This window comes from Rhamphochromis sp. 'chilingali' (assembly GCF_963969265.1).
Source record: "Rhamphochromis sp. 'chilingali' genome assembly, chromosome: 14".
Lineage (NCBI taxonomy): Eukaryota > Metazoa > Chordata > Actinopteri > Cichliformes > Cichlidae > Rhamphochromis > Rhamphochromis sp. 'chilingali'.
In genome coordinates, this window is record NC_137941.1 from 12,172,478 (window position 1) to 12,189,850 (window position 17,373).

Sequence of the window (17,373 nt, forward strand, 5' to 3'; positions counted from 1 at the left end):
ACAAATTTCATCACTTTTTTTCTTTAAGAAAAATAGATGGGGAATCAATACCTTTACAAATCCAATCTATTGACATTTGTACATATAAATAAGCAGGTTTAAGTGCATCGTCTTATATAAACATTACATCAAAAAGGTATTAAACAGATCAACCACCTGAAAGGTTCATATATGATAAATGTGAAATACTCTACATAAAGAAATGCACAATCATTGTTTAAACCAACTTAAAAGAATAAAAACTTTAAAGCAAGCTGGTACTGTATTAGTTACATGGTTTTTATCATCCTACAGTGTGAACACTGATTCAGTCTTGGCACTAACAGAATTGTGAGTAATGCATACGCTGTACAGAAAGTTTGACAAAATGAAGGCAGATTTACATTGTTTCAAATGTTTTGGCCACGGCCCTAATACATAATTGTATCGCAACTAGAGAAATTTAATAAAGGCAACCCCAGTCCCACCCAACTGCTACCCACATGATTTTCTTAGTTTAAAATGTGCATTTGTGACAGGGGTTTTAAGGACTTATTTAGAAAATAGATTTTACAGTGTACAAAAGTTACGATGATGCAGCCATCTGATATCCACCTTTACAGTCATGTCTAGTAAGTTCTCAAGTGCTCTACGATACAAACTAAGTGGTCTATGCCTCATTTGGAAGACCACAGAACATACATGTTGTTTGCACACTGCAATTCACACCTCCAATGATGAACTGTGTGTAGAATTCATTCTCTTATCCAGTCTCCAAAGACTCGTGAACACCACAGCAGAGGGAATGGGTCCATTATTCAGATTCCCGTTACCTGACAATTAGTGTATTTCCCAAATTTACATGGACTTGACAAAGTCAGCAGGTCAAATTAGCTTTAAAAAAAAAAAAAAAAAAAAAAAAAGGGTGAATAAATATTGTGTGTAGTTTCAACCCAAATTTGGTTTTTAGGTACTTTAGGTACTAGGTATTTTCTGGTTTACATCTCCTTTGCCTTAAGCACTATGACTGATCATTAAGAAAGGATTTTAGTGTTTAGTTGTCATGAAGGACCTTCCTGAGCCAAGTAACAGAAATAGCCATTCCAATTGCAGCAACTCTTCACACTCCTGCAAATATTAACCTAAAAAACAGCAAGGGGAAAAACAGTTACTGGTTGTTCAAGGTAATAAAAAACAAACAAACAAAAAAAAAAACACAGGGTCAGAAAATGGAGTTAAGCAAACTTACTTTCATCATCTGAATCAAAGCCAAAGAGGGAAGAGCACGTGTTGAGGGCTTTGTGTTTCTGCAACTCCTCCAGACTGCTGTAAGAGGAAAGGCATTTATCACAGCGATGTCTGATCTTATGCTCGGGGGCCACATCCTCCACCTGCTGCTCCTTTTCTGGATCAGGGTCCTTCTTTTTCTTATGACTCCAATAAATGATTTTCTTGGGAGCATCATCAGTGGACCTCCTTTTGCGCATTGAAAGCACAGATTCATCCAGGTAGGTGGATGGAGGTGGCCGGATGAAAGGGGCCTTAACAAAAGTTGCGTAGGAGGGATCTTCGGGCTTGAAGGTTTTGTGCTCAGGAATGTGTGGCTCTGCTATATTCTGTTGGACTCCCTCGGCCAAAGTAGAAATATCTTCAAGATCTCTGACGTTTAAAGGGTCTACCTCGACAGTAGTTGGTCTTTTTCGACATCTTTTGGTGGGAGTCGCTGAAGCAGCGTTAGTGTGAGAAGTGGACATGAACCCCTCTGAAACATTTCTTTTCACATCTTCATATCCATTGATGGTAGGTTTGGTATCATCTGTGTGCTGATCTGCAACAGTTTTCTCTGAATAGTTATCAGACTTAAGAAGATTATTGTTTTGCGCATTTATTCCACCAGTCTCACCATCAGTTTTGTTTATTAGTGTGAGATCCTCAACACGAGAGGCCTCACCATCAGGAATGGGACTCTCCTGCTGCCCCTTTTTACTCTGTAGCCATATCTCCTCGACCTTCACTCTCTGTTTCCATGGAGCTTCAGCGCTTTCCTTTATCAGTTTGCTGGGTCCCAATTCTAGCTCGTCTTTCTGCGGGACTGGGACATAGTGCCTCCATTCATGGTCATATAGACCCAGATAACTTGAGAAAAGTTTCTCACAGCCACTGAAAGGACACTGAGGTCGGAAGGGCTGGTGGGTATTTACGTGATCCTTTAATTCCTGCTGTGTCACAAAGCGCTGCTTACACTCTAGATGGTAGCAGAAGTGTGGAAGAGGACTACTGTGGCTCTTCATGTGGTCCTTATAATGCTGAAGAAACTGAATCTGCCTGTTGAGAGAGAAAAAAAACCGTGCGCAACATGCTGAATCAACTTCCCAAATTCAAACCCTTTAACTGTACATGTATGGAGTCTTTTAGTGTTTTACAATCAGTTAAGAGACCGTTTTTTTTTTGTTTTTTTTTAAATATCTGTAGTTATTTAAAGTTCTCTTACCTGAGGCAGAGGGTGCACTTGTGTTTGGCCCAAACAAAAGTCTTCTCTAGCACCTTGTCTTCAGTAATATGGCATTTGATAGCATGCTTTGTTAGTGTGTTGGTCATCCTCAAGAATACTCTATCGCAGGAGTCAGACGGGCACAAGTGGTATGTGATGTCTGCACCACAAGCATTTTCTCCCGCAGGCGTCTCCTGCCCCTCTTCTTCAATCACAGATGGATTACTTACAATTACCAGGCCTTCTTTAATGATTACCTGCTCATCCTTAAAGTCGATCTGTTTGAATATATTTGTGTTAGGTTTTTTGCATTTTTTGTGAAGCACAGATGTCTTCTTGATGAGGGTACGGAGGTTCCTGATGATTCGTTCTTCCCTCTTGAGATGTGACACTTTAGCTTTGCTTCCGGGTCTCTGTCCAAAAGTTTCGCCCTCAGAAATAGTCTGTTTTTTATCCCAAGGCTTACACTTATTTCCTGCATTGTCTATTACTCCATTAGCAGCTTGAGCATTTTCAATGGATGGCTCCTTATTAGAAGATTTTTGTTTGCACATTGTATCAATGTGCTCAAGAATGTGCTTTTTGGCAAAAGGAAGCTGTTTGAAGCGTTTTCCGCAGAGAATGCATTTTAGTTTCCTACTTTTGAGGTGCGAGAGAGCATGTCTCATAACATTCAAGCCTTTGTAGTCTTTGCCACAGAATGTGCAGTAGTGGGACAAATGAGAATATTGTTGAGTACGGAGAGCCCTGTCCTTCCATGTTCTCTTAACTTTTACCTGAAAAAGAGAAAAGTCAAATCAGAGCTGGAAGCAGCAGAGCATCAATTCACATTTCACTGCATGCAAAACTGTACTTCTCCTGAAGTGTATATGTGCAATCAAATGCAACCTAATATGAAGAAAAGAGAACATACTTCAAATATCTCCCTGTAATAATTGACTTTCATAACAACATTTCTTAAATTACAGTACTGTGCAAAAGTCTGTGGTCCCCAGCAGTGATGGGATTAACGGCGTTACAAGCAACGGCGTTTCTAATGGTCATTAGAAAAGCCTACCAGATCGTCTACCAGAAAGTGATTGGTGCCCGCGGGAGCGCGCGCAGCTGCTTAAGATTACGAAGCAACAAGGTGATATATACCAGTTTTTAAATTGTGTTGATAGGCCACGCAAAAGTCTGAGTCATGATAAAGAACATATATGCATGTTTTTTCCTGAATAGTTTCGTCACGTTAACGTCTAAGGACAGCGCTAGCAAGCACTCTCTGCTTAAGACCAAAAAAACAAAAAAAACAAACAAACAAAACAGCCCGTTCGTGTTGGTGGAAAAATGCACCATGTCGACCAATCAAAAATGATATGGCAAAATGACATTTGGTTTAGGAAGATGGAAGTTTTAGGAGTGTGTTGGGATGAAATATTATTTTACATTCATAATCTAGGTTACTAGTAGAGCTGGGCGATAGAACGATAACGATATGTATCGCGATATAACTTTTACTCGATAGAGAAATTAAGCTATCGCGATAGACCTCGCCGCTCTTGTCCTCTTAAAAAAAAAAAAAAAAAAAAAAGGTCAGCCAATCCAAATTAAGTAGCACAGAGCCGAACCAATCACAGCCGCAGCGTCACGTCGCGTGACTTGTTACTTACAGCACAAGTGCCAAGCCGCACATGTGTTTGTTTGGGAAGCAGCCAGCGGGTAATGGAGAGAGCGCGTAATGGAGGAAATGAGTGTGCCGACTAGAAAAATCAACCGAGCGTGACCGAAGAGAAAACAGATGATGGTTCCAATGCCGGAGAGATTGTCGAACGGAAGAGCCATAGAAGTTCCGTAGTGTGAAGGTATTTCGGCTATTTCAAGTCTGACAAAAAACAGAGTAGCGTGCACTGTAAATTGTGCCGAAAGCAAGTCTGGAAATACAATAAACTGGTGCATGCGTCACACTGTGCGCCACGTTATTGTTTCGGTGAAATGAATTTCTACAATACTGTTACTGTTAATTCTACTCTCTGCAGTGTTTAAATGCTTACATATACACACAGTTACTGTCCGTCCACACATACGACTTGGTTCTGCTTCTATGCCCCAGCTTTGTTTACTTTTTCCCACCGAGGCTTCTAGACTTCTGATTGGCCAACATTTCTGCACGGTTAGGAATCTAGCGCCACCTGCTGCTTTGGCATGTTCATAGCAGCGTTTTCCTTCATTTCTGCCTTTATGTGTGGATGGGATTATTTTTTAAAACGAAAACGGAAAATCTCCGTTTTCAAAAATACCCGTGTACGTGTGGACGTAGCCTCAGTCTCTGACTGGAAGCGCTAATTCGTCATTCGGCTTTTGTCAGACTAAAGTAACTGTTACAACTGTTTGAAAAGCTCAGCTATACAACAAGGAGAGATTGAGAATTTCCTTTTAGTTCTCAGTTTATTTGATATTGACAAAAGTTAGTCAGTTTTGTCTGTTCTTCTGTAAAATAAACTAAGATTTATTTTTAGAATTAATATTTTGTTTCTAAGTGGAATTGACAATTTAGTAGTCTGTTTCGTTTGTTCTATTTTGAAACTTAAACGCTTTAGTGGCTGCCTTTTGTGTAGTTTGCAATATTTGCCTTTATTTATCTGAAAAAGTCTCATGTTCCTTAAGTACATCTACCCTGTTGAACTTATTATGGGAAATAAATATTTAAATAAAAACAAGCTGCTGATTATTTCACATTTTACTTGTGAGCAACGGCACATTTAAATCTTACAAATATAGTTATTTGGCTTATATCGTGATAGATATCGTTATCGCCTGAAATGAAAAAAACATATCGTGATATGAAAAAATCTCATATCGCCCAGCTCTAGTTACTAGTCATAATCCTTATTATTACTGTTGCATCACTTATGATTTATCATTATTATCATTTCATTGACACATTTAGTATAACTACATTATATTAATAAATAATAACACCTGAAATACCGACTTTAATATAACTACATTATATTAATAAATAATAACACCTGAAATACCGACTTTAATATAACTACATTATATTAATAAATAATAACACCTGAAATACCGACTTTAATATAACTACATTATATTAATAAATAATAACACCTGAAATACCGACTTTAATATAACTACATTATATTAATAAATAATAAATGTGTCAATGAAATGATAATAATGATAAATCATAAGTGATGCAACAGTAATAATAAGGATTATGACTAGTAACCTAGATTATGAATGTAAAATAATATTTCATCCCGACAAGTGACGGCGAGAGAGACGGAGGGAGAGACAGACAGACAGCAGAAAAAGAGAGAGAGCGAGTTTTGAGATTTCTGACATTTAGCATGTTTGGAGTGTGTAGTTAATGTGTTGTCTTGTGTAGTTAGTGTGTAGTGTTGCGGATAGTTTTGTGTTGTGTGTCAGAACAACGAGGTGACTGCTATCTCCAGGTAGAAAACAGGAGTGATACACCTGCTGCTGTCAGACCTGCAGGTATCAGGCTGTATGTTCTCCTTTATAATGGACAGAAATTATTTTTTTGGAGTGGCACAAATAATTTGTGTGGCATCGTATTGAATGCAGAACAGCTGATTGTTCTGTCAATAGTTTGAAATGGTTATTTTAAAAAAAGAGAGTAAAAGGTAAAAAGCTGCAAATAACTTGTTTGCAAAACTTGTGCATAGGCTTTTAAAACTGACAATTTATATTTGCATTTAAAGTTATGAAATATGATTCAATAAACATGTTTGTGGTTGTTACAATAAAAAATATAACTTTTTCTACTCAGATTTTATGTTTTATGTCTGATTTTAGATCAATTGTGTTAATATAGTATCTCAAAATGAAAGCATAACTGTAAATTCAGACACGTGAGGTTGTGCTGGAAAGAATGATACAAAACAAGGCAAATAAATAGTTTTTAAAGGTGAAATGTAGAGGGAAAATCAAAAGTGGTTAAAATGGCTAATTATACCCTGGACCCCAGAGGATTAAACTTTTTTTTTTCTAAAGTAGCAATAGTTACTTTTCAAGTAATTAATTACTTTTAGAATCTTGTAGCTCAGTTACTTTTTTGAAGAAGTAACTAGTAACTATAATTAATTACTTTTTAAAGTAACTTGCCCAACACTGGTCTCCAGTGATACTGGGTTAACTGTCAAAACTGATCCTATTATAAATGCAGAAAAGTCTGGTCATAGTTTGAGTCATCATACAATACCATGCAGAAAGTATCTGATTGGCAGTGGCTTAATTTTCAGCATGACAATGACCCCAAACACTCTGTCAGTGCAGAAAAGTGTACCTGACTAGAAAAAACACTCAGTGGAACACTATCAATCATGGATTGCCTTCTCCAGAACCTGGACCTCAACATTATTGAATGAAGTGTAGATCATCTTGACAAAGAATAGAACAAAAGGCAACCACCATCCAAAGAGGAGCTTTGAATGTCCTGGGAGAACTATTCCTGAAGACTACTTAAAGAAACCACAGGAAAACTTGCCTAAGAGAGTTCAAGAATAGAGGTGTTCATACCAAATATTGACTTTAATTGACTTGCTAGAATTGTACAAACTTTGTTTCTGCCTGTATTTCCATGGGTGTGCATGTTTAAATAAATCACTGCATCCCTTTCCTCTTTCGCATCCCAGCAAAAAACAAAATAAGGGAGGCTTGAGACACTTGCACAGTAATGTAAATATGGAGAAATAACTAACCTCAATGTTTGTTGTTTCTGTTTCAACTGACGGATGGGGTTCCTCTTCATTGCTGCCATTAAGGTCCTCAGATGCTGTAGATTCTGGCGGTTGAGGATTTTCACTGTCAGGTGATTTGGATTTAAAGGAGTAACTGTGAAAGAGTTCTACTGGACAATCCAATAACTCCAATAGTGGACCATCAAGGTCCACAGGATCAGCTTCAGCAATACCGATAGCAGCTTGATTCTCAATGGGTGGACCTTCACAAAGTTTGGATTCCACCTGTGTTTGAGATTCCTCTTGGGATGGTTCACTTAAAGTGTTATGACAATCAAGGCCATTATGTTCTCCATTTTCTTTCTTAGGGCCCATCATCTTCTCGAGTTGATACGCTCTCTGTTCGCTTTTGATTTCAAAGGCCAAATCAGGATGTTCTCCATTCTCCTTAAAGTCTGTCATCTGCTCAAATTCATTGTCTTTCAGGTCTTTCATCTGCCTATCATTCTTAATTTCATAAAACAAATCATTATGTTCTCCATTTTCTCTGTTCAAGTGCCCAAGTTGGTTCTCTTTCTGGTCACTCATTTCAAGCTCACAGTTCAGTTGAGGCATATTCTGCTCTTTGTCTTCTGTGTCCATTTTTTTCTCAAATCCATACTCCTCCTTGTTAAGGTATATTTCATTATCGGGATATGAGAGTTCCAGTTTTGATAATGGCTTCCTTCCCCGTTTTCTCCCTCTAACTTTGACCTTTTTCTCTGTCACTGCCTGTACCAGCTCCAGTCTTGGAAGACCTTGCAACCATCTTTTCTTTTGACCTTTTCTTTTCAAAATTTTGCTCTTAACACATCTAGACAAGTATTCCCTATTGCGGTTCAGAGGGAGACTTACAGAAGAATTTTCCTTGTTAGTGTGATTGCGCCTTAGTGAGTACACAGAGTTATTACCTAAAGAGGTTGATTTGACATTGTATTTGATCTCTGGATCATCACCTATTTCAAACTCATCATCAGACCGAGGCCGTTTTCTCCGTCGTAGCCTTTTTCTCCATTTCCTCCTCTTCAGAGAATCATTATCCGACAGTGCAACACGTTTTCCAGCCTCTCCATCTACAGTTTGCTCTTCTGGAAGGTTCACAAATCCAGCTTCAGTGCAGTTGCAAGAGATGGAGTCTTGAGTGCATGACTCATTTACACAGTTACTTTTTAGTAGTTCTTCACTATATGCCTTCTCCTCTTCCATCTCGTCGAGAACAGCAGCAGTCACAACCTTATCATTCATTAACTCTAAACAATGTGTCCTAAGGGTCAGGAAGTTCCAAAATTCAGGGTCAAAACATAGGCGCTCCTTTAGCATCTGGGAAAAGAAAAAAATAAAAAATAAAAAAACAACAATCATGCAAAACACAGTTGTAAACAAATCACACAGTTATAATATCGAAATATAGCCCATATCAGATAAAGTTCAACATATATCGCATCACCCCCTCTAACCTGAAGAATATGAAAGCGAACACAGGTCCGGACAGGGTTGTTGTGGGGATGCGGCTCCTGATCAGGATGCATGTAAAGCAGGGAGACAGTTCGGTATGCCTCCAAGCTTCGTTCCTGGCAAAACACAAGAAGGGCACACGCTCGACAGACCTCCAGGTCATGGGGCAGCAGGAAGGCAATTGTCTTGCAAACGAGTGACCGGGTTACAGTGTCAGCCTGCATGTCACACAGCTGCAGGGCCCTGGCGCAAAGCTCCACGCAAACTTGAATTCCATCACCACCCAGCTATTCAAAAGGAAATAAACACAGATGAATAAATCTGATTAAAACAGATATAAGAATCAAATCAAAAGGAAAAAAATATTCAATTGCCAATTGTAAATGTCTGCAGTACTTACATTTTTAACAGTTTAACCAAAGCATTTAACTAATATTTAACAGTATTAAAAACACAACTTTAAACTGTTTCTGTACACTATAGACAGTGTACAGAAACTGTTACGATTTAACAGGGCGACAAAAGATGATGCTGCAATGACATCTCACCTCTGTAGTGACCAATTTTATGAAGGGGAAGATGGCTCTGACATTGGTAGCAGAGGAGGCCAGCTGCAAGCACTCAGCTAAGAAGCCTTGTCTGGAGGGATGGGCCCTAAGATACAGTCTGCTCCAGATAAACACCAGGTCCCTGCATAAAGACATATACATCTAGTTCAGGTATGATTTTAATGAGGCAACAACTATGATATTAAGTCAACAAACAGAGAGATGCTAAAGCATTTAAAATAATTAAATAAAGTCATGCACTGTAATGGGGTTATCACTTCAACAACTCACATTACTGCCATATTCAAAGATATGCCCTATACCCAACCCTGCATAATCTGGCTGAAGAAACTGACAGGAGAGAGACACACCATTGTAGTAAAATTGCTATTTCTTTCACTCTATAGTCAATAACCTCCTGCCCAAAAAGTAAAAATATGTTTAAAATATTTCTACTTTTTGCTGTGGCACACCAAAATGTATAATCAAATCCCTTACATTTACTAAAAAAAAGAAAGTTCTGTCAAAGGAACTCTCTTAAGAACTCTAAGACTTCTATAACAGAGATGTTGAGAGGGACAGTCAATAAAAAGTTTTTAATAAATGTAAAGCTTTAAGATTTTCCCCCTCACAAGCGCTCCAGAGCTTTTTAGTGCCAGATACAAGGAGACTGGTCAAAAATAAGGAAAGAATAAACAAAGCTAAATTCAGAAAGGGGGCTGGAAAAAAAGACCTGCACAAGAGACCTTAAGCATGCAGTCAAGACAACAGTGCAAGCTTTACTTTCAGTACAAGTTTGATTGTCCTTGAGTGTAACAGAAACCTGAGACATGGTCCCATAGAACATATGTTAAAAGACCCAAAGATGGCAGTTTACAGATGGTACCCATCCAATCTGACAGATCATGGAAGGATCTGCAAAAAGGAATGGGATAAACTACTGAAATCTGGCCTGATAAGCCTATAGAGGGTCTGAATATTTGCTGAATCCTTTATATGAGGTCACACTTACCAGATGTAATACATGTCTCCATTGTGTAGCTGCTGTGTAAGAAAAGCTTTACACAGTGATAACAACAGCTCATCTTTTTCAACACTCTCTGTATTGCAGATTATCTCCACTGCATCACGACCATCTATCTCTGCCATCTAAGGAAGAAGTTAAGAAAATACACATATACATTTATTTATTATAAAACATGTATTATAGTTAATGTATGGCATTCACAAAGCTTTTCATTTGCAAAATGGTCACCTATTATATGTGATACAGTTACATCATATTTACTAATATACTATCCGGTTGTTCAGTCTGACGTCACTAGCCGTGTCTGGACCTAAACTCCGCTGCAGGTCCATATATCAAACGATCACTATGGCATTACTGAGAGTAGAAAAACTGTCTAAAGTCTTTCATCTTTAATAAAATGATCAGCGTTCTGCTCTACCAGGTGTAACAATTGAGTTTAACATCCAGGCATCCATGAAAACGGAATTTATGACATTTAACGGAGTTAGAAGTTAGCAGGGAGTTAGCTCGCTAGCGTCTATCTAAATACAATATAGCATGTCCTGACTGCGGGGTTTTGGAAACAAATTAAAACGTACAGCTCTGTTATCACTTCCAACATCAATGAAGACAGAAAACTAAACAGCAGTGACGTTTGTAGGGTTACTGAAGTTGGGCTAGCTGGTATATAATGATGTGCTACGTGACCGCTAGCGACACAGCTATGTTAGCATAATATAAACAAGCTAACTTTTTTTTCCACTCGATAAAAGTTAACGTGAGTGTTCTCGGTGGTCAGGAACAAATGTAATCGCATGGCAGGATGCTGTAAAAGGACCAACCTTCAGCCAGGAGAACAACTGAGATAATCCATCCACAATACGAGGTTAGTCATTCATATACTGCTGCATGGGCTGGGCTGTAGTTACATCCTAAGGTTTTAAAAACTGAGCTTAAATAAATGATTAGTGGTAATAAAAGCCGAGGGAGGTCAACAGTGATCACTGACTGTTTTAGGAGCTTTTTGAGATCAAATAGAAGAAAATACATAACATTAAACATGTTAACAACACAAAAGCCATATTAAACGCAGACTACTTTAGACCCGGAAGTAGGATCCGTCGCGTCATCACTGAACAACCGGATAGCCTTAACTATTTTCCTGTTTTGGGTTGATTTGAACATAGACTTTAAATACATAGTAGATCAACAAATAAATAAGACTAAATAATGCATTTTTCCCCCCTTTCTTATTCATCCATGTCCATTTTTAGAAACGCCTATCACTAATTCTTTCAAGGTTACTTGTTCTGCTCTTCAATTCTCACCTCCTTGTAAAGGTTTTCATGCAGCGAGGCTTTGTAGAGGCAGGTCAAGTAGGCCTGATGGAAGTATAGATGCTTTCCAGCCTCACGATTTTCCAGGCAGCTTTTAGCAAGAGCCATTGCCTCCTGCATTCGTTCACAGGCCTGCAGATATCGCACTCGCAGCTCCAAGAACACTGGCAATTCTGAGCTCACGTAGTCCTCAACTGCATAGAAGGTAATTACATGTGTTAATGTAAATCTCATGGGATGGGTATTAATATGAACTACCTGCTGAAAATAAAGTCATTGCCTATATTTATATATAAGCAATGACAGTGCAATGTATTATTAAAAACGTGATGATAGATATAATGGTGTATTGAGAACGAAATGTGTTTGCTTGGGGGTGGGGGGTGGGGGGGGGGGGATGATCATGACAGAAGATGACTGAAACATTTGGTAGTTTAGTAACAAAATTTGTTTAATAATGAGTGTATCAGGGTAAGAAGGGGTTGAAATGGGGTTTCTTCAAGAGGCCAGGTCAAGTTTCAGTGATATTACATGCCATTTTCTTATCGTATTCCAAGATGACATACCAAGATTCATCCCACTTAATTTCTTAAGAAGTGATTGCATGAAAAATGACTCCATGCATGAAAAATGATTTTTATACATGGAGTGGTCATCACAGAGCCAGAGAATAACCCTGATGTAATCTTTGGAAGATTTTATGCAGTGGTCCTTTACCATCAATACAAGATCTGGGCAAAAAACTTAATGCAACTCTGTAAATGTGGTGACATTGCCCAAGCTTATTTGAAACTTTATCACAACTTATGTGTGCCTCATCAAATCTAAAGGCAATGCAATGAAATATAAGCATGTATGACTTCTTATTTTGGACAGGCATTGTATTATTTCCTATATGTCACATATGCCTACCGTCGTTTGGTGGCAAATCATCCTCCTTCAGGATTCCCTGTAACACAGGATTTTCCCATGGGCCTCCTACTTTAATAATCTGCTTTACATGCTGAAGGTAGATGTTCCTGTGCCTCATGAGGCGAGTGTGGCAAATCTGCAGAGAAGACGTTCATTCAAAATCTTAATGTTATAGAAGGAAGCTGAGTTAGTCACTATTTTCAATCATAAAACATTGGTGCAAGAAGAAACTGGCAGCAGTTTTGAGACAAGTATTGTTACCTTTAGTTTAAAACTCAGCACCTGTAAAAACACCTGGCTTTTACAAAATTGTACTGTGAATTGACAGTAGGTCAGTTTTTAATCACCTGAAAAGAGTCAAGGATGTCTTTTAAAGGCTCTTCCACAAATTCTTCCTTGCTGAAAAACAGCATGAGTTCAAAGAAGCTCCTGCAAGACAATGACAGAGACATTAGAAAAATATCTCACACCAAGGTGACAACCACCAGAACATGAATGCCTTACAAGTGCTAGTTTTAAAGGAGAGGTGATCAACTCAAAATTGTGCTGCTCATTACCAAATGATTCAAGTTAAAACAATATGTGTCTTTTTCTATTTCAAAGACAGGCAGCAAATACAACTCTGCTATTCCTTTTGGACACGGAGCTCCAGCTCTTCCCAACAGATAAAAAAGGGTTCCATGAATTTATGGTTCACCTCTATTTAAGCTACAGCCTTTAAATTTTATCTGAAAGCATCAACAAACACTGATTTACAGAAAATGTTCTGTACTATTTTCAACACTGATTTTTCACAGTATCTGTCTCACAGTTTTGTTTTAGAAATAACATTTTATGTCGTGTCTCTGCTAGGCAATTAAGAATTTTCGAACCAAATACGTGGGTTCAGCTATTCAAATAAATTTATTTACAATCAATACAGCACATTAAAACAGCTTCCAGTGAACATTGCACTTACAAGGCCAAACTGCTGAGAACATACTGGATGTGCTGACAGTCATCTGTAAAGGCAGTGGTGGCTTTGGTAAAATTGTAGAGTGCGGTCCGCAGCACCTTCAGTTGCGGGAGAGGAACTTGCCATTGCCCTGTGTACTCCTCAACAAGCTGTCCAGGAATGAAACAGAAATGTGAAAGACTTAAATGAATCCTATGCATGACAGCTAAAAGCTGTATGTTTTTCATCCCACATCTAACACAGTTTACAACAGAAAGGTTTACGCTGCCAAAAGTTAAAAACAAGTAATATATAGAAAATAGTGATTTGATATGAAATGGTGGAACTCATTATCCGTCCACACTGCACATCAGAGTACTAATGTTTTAACAATACACTACGATCAAAACCAAGAAGAATTCTAACTGAAATTGTTTAGATAATAAAGACAGCTGGTGGATGTGCTGTGTGAATATGAACACAAATTGGATCTTAGAACCAAAGTATAAGAACGTAAATAAGACACACTGTAACACAATCAAATAGAAATGTTCATTAGAATGCACATTTCTATTTGACATCTCCATTAGACATTTATTGTATGGATGTCTAACACATTTGTTAGACCATCACCCAATCTAAGGTTTGTGCCACAGCTCTCATAACTTAACAGTATTCATAATTATCAAAAAAAAATAAATGTTTCTGTAATGGTTAATCCACAAGTATGGCCAAACTCTTTAATTGAAATGATATTTTGTAATGATAAAATATAACTACTGTTATCCTTGAATTTTCAAATTTAGCTTGTTGGTCCAGTGAACCACTAGTGCACCTGAATCAAACAGGCTCTCCTCCACACAGTGCTCATTTATAAAGCACAAGCCCAAACAGGTGGATTTTCCTGGTTCAGTGCAGCTAGCCAACAACAAAGAACCACTAAGTGGGAAATGGAGAGTGAAAATGAACAGTATATCCATGTTTTGTTTTTAAAATAAAAGTCATTGCTACAGACATAGGCAACAGTGACCCTCATACACTGCTTTATAGTTTGTACAAGGTTATTAATTCTGTCTCTAGTTAGCTAACATATAGGCACAAGTGGTTCTACAGATGATCTAAAAACTGAAACTTTAAACACTTATTTCCTAAATCCGCTTTCAAAATAGTGTTAAATCTATGACCATTTGTAGAGTGAGATTCCATGGTGTAAATTAGCCTTAATACGTTTAGTGTTTCATGTCCACTTTAAAACACAGTTTTAGATTACTCATTTCGCAGACACTATAAACTTGTATTCCGTATTTTTTTTTCTTTGTTTTAACCATGTGTATTAATTTCAGTTATACATCATACACCTTTGAGTATAGGTACCATGTGGTAGTTACAGTGTGCCATTTTATTGAGGGATGTTTCTTTTATCCTAAATGTGAAGCATTTTCGCAACTGCGTGTTTGTAAGTATAAGTGCTATAATAGTAAAGTTAATCAACTTTATTAAATTGTAAACTTTAAGTACAGCTACTGGTGGAACTTATGGATTAATTTACGCAATTAAAGCTCCATGCTCTAGGATAGTTAAAAGCCAATTCATCCGACTAGCTATCCAAACGTTTGGCTCCCAGATAAACGCATTCCAAGTGTGTATATGTAAAACAGAGTACTGTTATTCTGGATAGTGAAACAATTCAGTTGCGATTTGGCAGTCAGCTATGGTATTTTTTTCACTTCGAGGGCACCTTGCATTGTGAAAGGAAACCACGCTCCTGCTTTTCCCTAAAAATAACTTACCATTTGTCAGTACGTACGTCTTTTTGCATTTTTATCAACTGATGTCAACTCTAGGCAGCAAGGGTAGAAACTGCTCCATTTCCCTCGTTCATCAAACCTTGTTAAGCCCACAACGTTAATTAGCTTAGCTTTACTATCTAGCTATAAAGCTAACGTCAAACAAAAAAAACAAACACTAATACAAAAATAAGACACCCAAAAGTCCAGTTCGTACCTGTAAACTCTGACTAACTAATTCTGCTCTGTCTCTGATGTGCTATGCCTCCGCCTTAAACACATAACTGCATTAAAAGAGCTGCTCAGGGGCTAGCATTAGCTCTCAAAGCTAGCATCGTTAGCGATAAACAAACGCCGACTCCGTAAATCACAGGATATAAATTCACCCGACATACCTCACAAAACTCAGAGCAATACTCTTTGCTCTTCAGTGACGATTCGCCGCTGCAGTGTTTAGCACACAACGTGTCCAGAGCTAATTCAAGCCCGTCTGTTTCCAAATCACTTTCGTTGTCCGCCATACTGTCTGCCGTATCCAGCGCATACTCAAAGTTGCCAGGTTGGTAAGAAAGCGTCCTCCGATTCCTCACGACAGGATACTAACTACTTGGCAACCGCGCAATTATCCTTGTCACTAACCCTTGTACGTTCCTTGTACGGCTGTTGCCAATAGGAAATCCGGTATGAAAGATGGTACCCACTATGACTTAAAATAGTATTAAATAGCTATTCACTTGTAATAGGGGACTTTGCATAAATCAGTATTTCTTATATAATATATATTACATGTCAGACTCATCCAAAAAAAAAAAAAATTGTAAAACGTGGCTTAAATAATAACAATTACCCACATTTATGACAATAATCTTTCTTTTTTTTTTTAGAATTCCTAATCTAATCCTTAGCATGCTGCATCATCAGACAATACATTTTTACAGCTTATTAAGTGAATCTTTAATCACAAAGAGGAATTCGGTTAGAAATTCATAATTAAAAGAGAAGTGAGAAATGTCATTAATTAAAATAATACCTGTTATTTCAATAGGAAGAATGCAGAATGGGACTTAGTCCTACTGCACAGGTGTTATTCACATATAGGTAAATATTACTTCTTCTTTTTGCGGCTGTTCCCTTTAGGGGTCGCCACAGGGCATCATCTGCCTTCACTTCACCCTTTTCCATACCACCTTTCTCCGTCCAGTATATCCAGTATCCCTCTTCTGCACATGTCCAAATCATTGCAGCCTTGCCTCTCAAACTTTTCCTCCAAACCACTTCACCTGAGCTGCCCCTCTTGCGCATGCGCCAACCAGCGTGCAGCCTGTTACAGTCGCTCCTGCTTTTCTCTTAGTTTAGCTCTTTTTTCTTACGTATTCTTTTTTTTTTCTGACTTGTATTTTCCTCCGTTTTCTATCTCTTACTCAATCATGTGGATTGAGAGAGTTTTTGTTCTTCTGGTGGCCGTGGAACTGTTACTTTTATCATGGAACGGGACCGCGGCACATCTCCTACACGCACGGACTGTTTACTCCAGAGATCAGCTGATCGCCCTGATGCCGGCCGGCTCGCTGGCCAGGCCCGCAGAAGTGCCCGCAGAAGTACCAGCTGAAATTTGGAGGAAAACACATCGGGGATGCAGAGGTCAAGGACAGAAGAGAAGAAAAAAGGTGACGGTGAGACAGCGGAGGCTCGAAGCGAGGAGGAGGTTTAAACCGTGTCTGCCGTCTATCGTGATGGGAAATGTGCGATCGTTGGCAAGTAAAATCGACGAGCTCTCAGCACTGGTACGGAGTCAGAGGGAATACCGAGAGTGTAGCCTGATGTGTTTCACCGAATCATGGCTGCACCAGGTCATTCCCGATGAGAATGCTTCCGTGGAAGGCTTCCACACTGTTCGGGCGGACAGGGACAGCATCGCTAGCGGTAAGCGTAAAGGAGGTGGGCTTGCTGTTTTAGTTAACAACCGGTGGTGTAACCCTGCCAACATAACAATCAAAGAAAGGATTTGTTGCCCGGACACTGAACTGTGTGCTGTTGGACTCAGGCCGTATTATTTACCCAGGGAATTCTCTCACGTCATCTTGGTGGCTGTTTATGTTCCCCCCTCTGCTAACCCCACAGCTGCATGTGACACTATCCACTCTGCCATAGCTCGGCTACAGACTCAGCACCCGAG

General features: G+C 38.7%; 1 protein-coding gene across 1 annotated transcript; it reads right to left on the bottom strand.

Annotated features, from left to right (window-relative positions):
• Window positions 1-880: 880 nt before the first annotated feature.
• On the bottom strand, window positions 881-15,777 carry LOC308410215 (zinc finger protein 654-like). The gene is made up of 12 exons (XM_080903397.1): window positions 15,593-15,777; window positions 13,435-13,580; window positions 12,824-12,905; window positions 12,477-12,612; window positions 11,556-11,758; window positions 10,231-10,367; window positions 9,219-9,360; window positions 8,673-8,957; window positions 7,198-8,535; window positions 2,471-3,246; window positions 1,229-2,304; window positions 881-1,121 (listed from the first exon to the last, which is right to left on the bottom strand). The coding sequence occupies exons 1-12, from the start codon at window positions 15,716-15,718 to the stop codon at window positions 1,117-1,119; spliced, it is 4,452 nt and encodes a 1,483-aa protein (XP_080759523.1). The 5' UTR covers window positions 15,719-15,777; the 3' UTR covers window positions 881-1,116.
• Between the last annotated feature and the right edge of the window lie 1,596 nt (window positions 15,778-17,373).

What these genes read in the sequence shown, in the direction of transcription:
- LOC308410215 (XM_080903397.1), bottom strand. Translation starts at nt 15,718, where the DNA reads ATGGCGGACAACGAAAGTGATTTGGAAACAGACGGGCTTGAATTAGCT. An exon ending in TGATTTGCCACCAAACGACG is followed by an intron (nt 11,759 to 12,476) that starts GTAGGCATATGT and finishes CCTTCTATGCAG; the next exon opens with TTGAGGACTACGTGAGCTCA. An exon ending in CAGAAACAACAAACATTGAG is followed by an intron (nt 3,247 to 7,197) that starts GTTAGTTATTTC and finishes TCTCTTTTTCAG; the next exon opens with GTAAAAGTTAAGAGAACATG.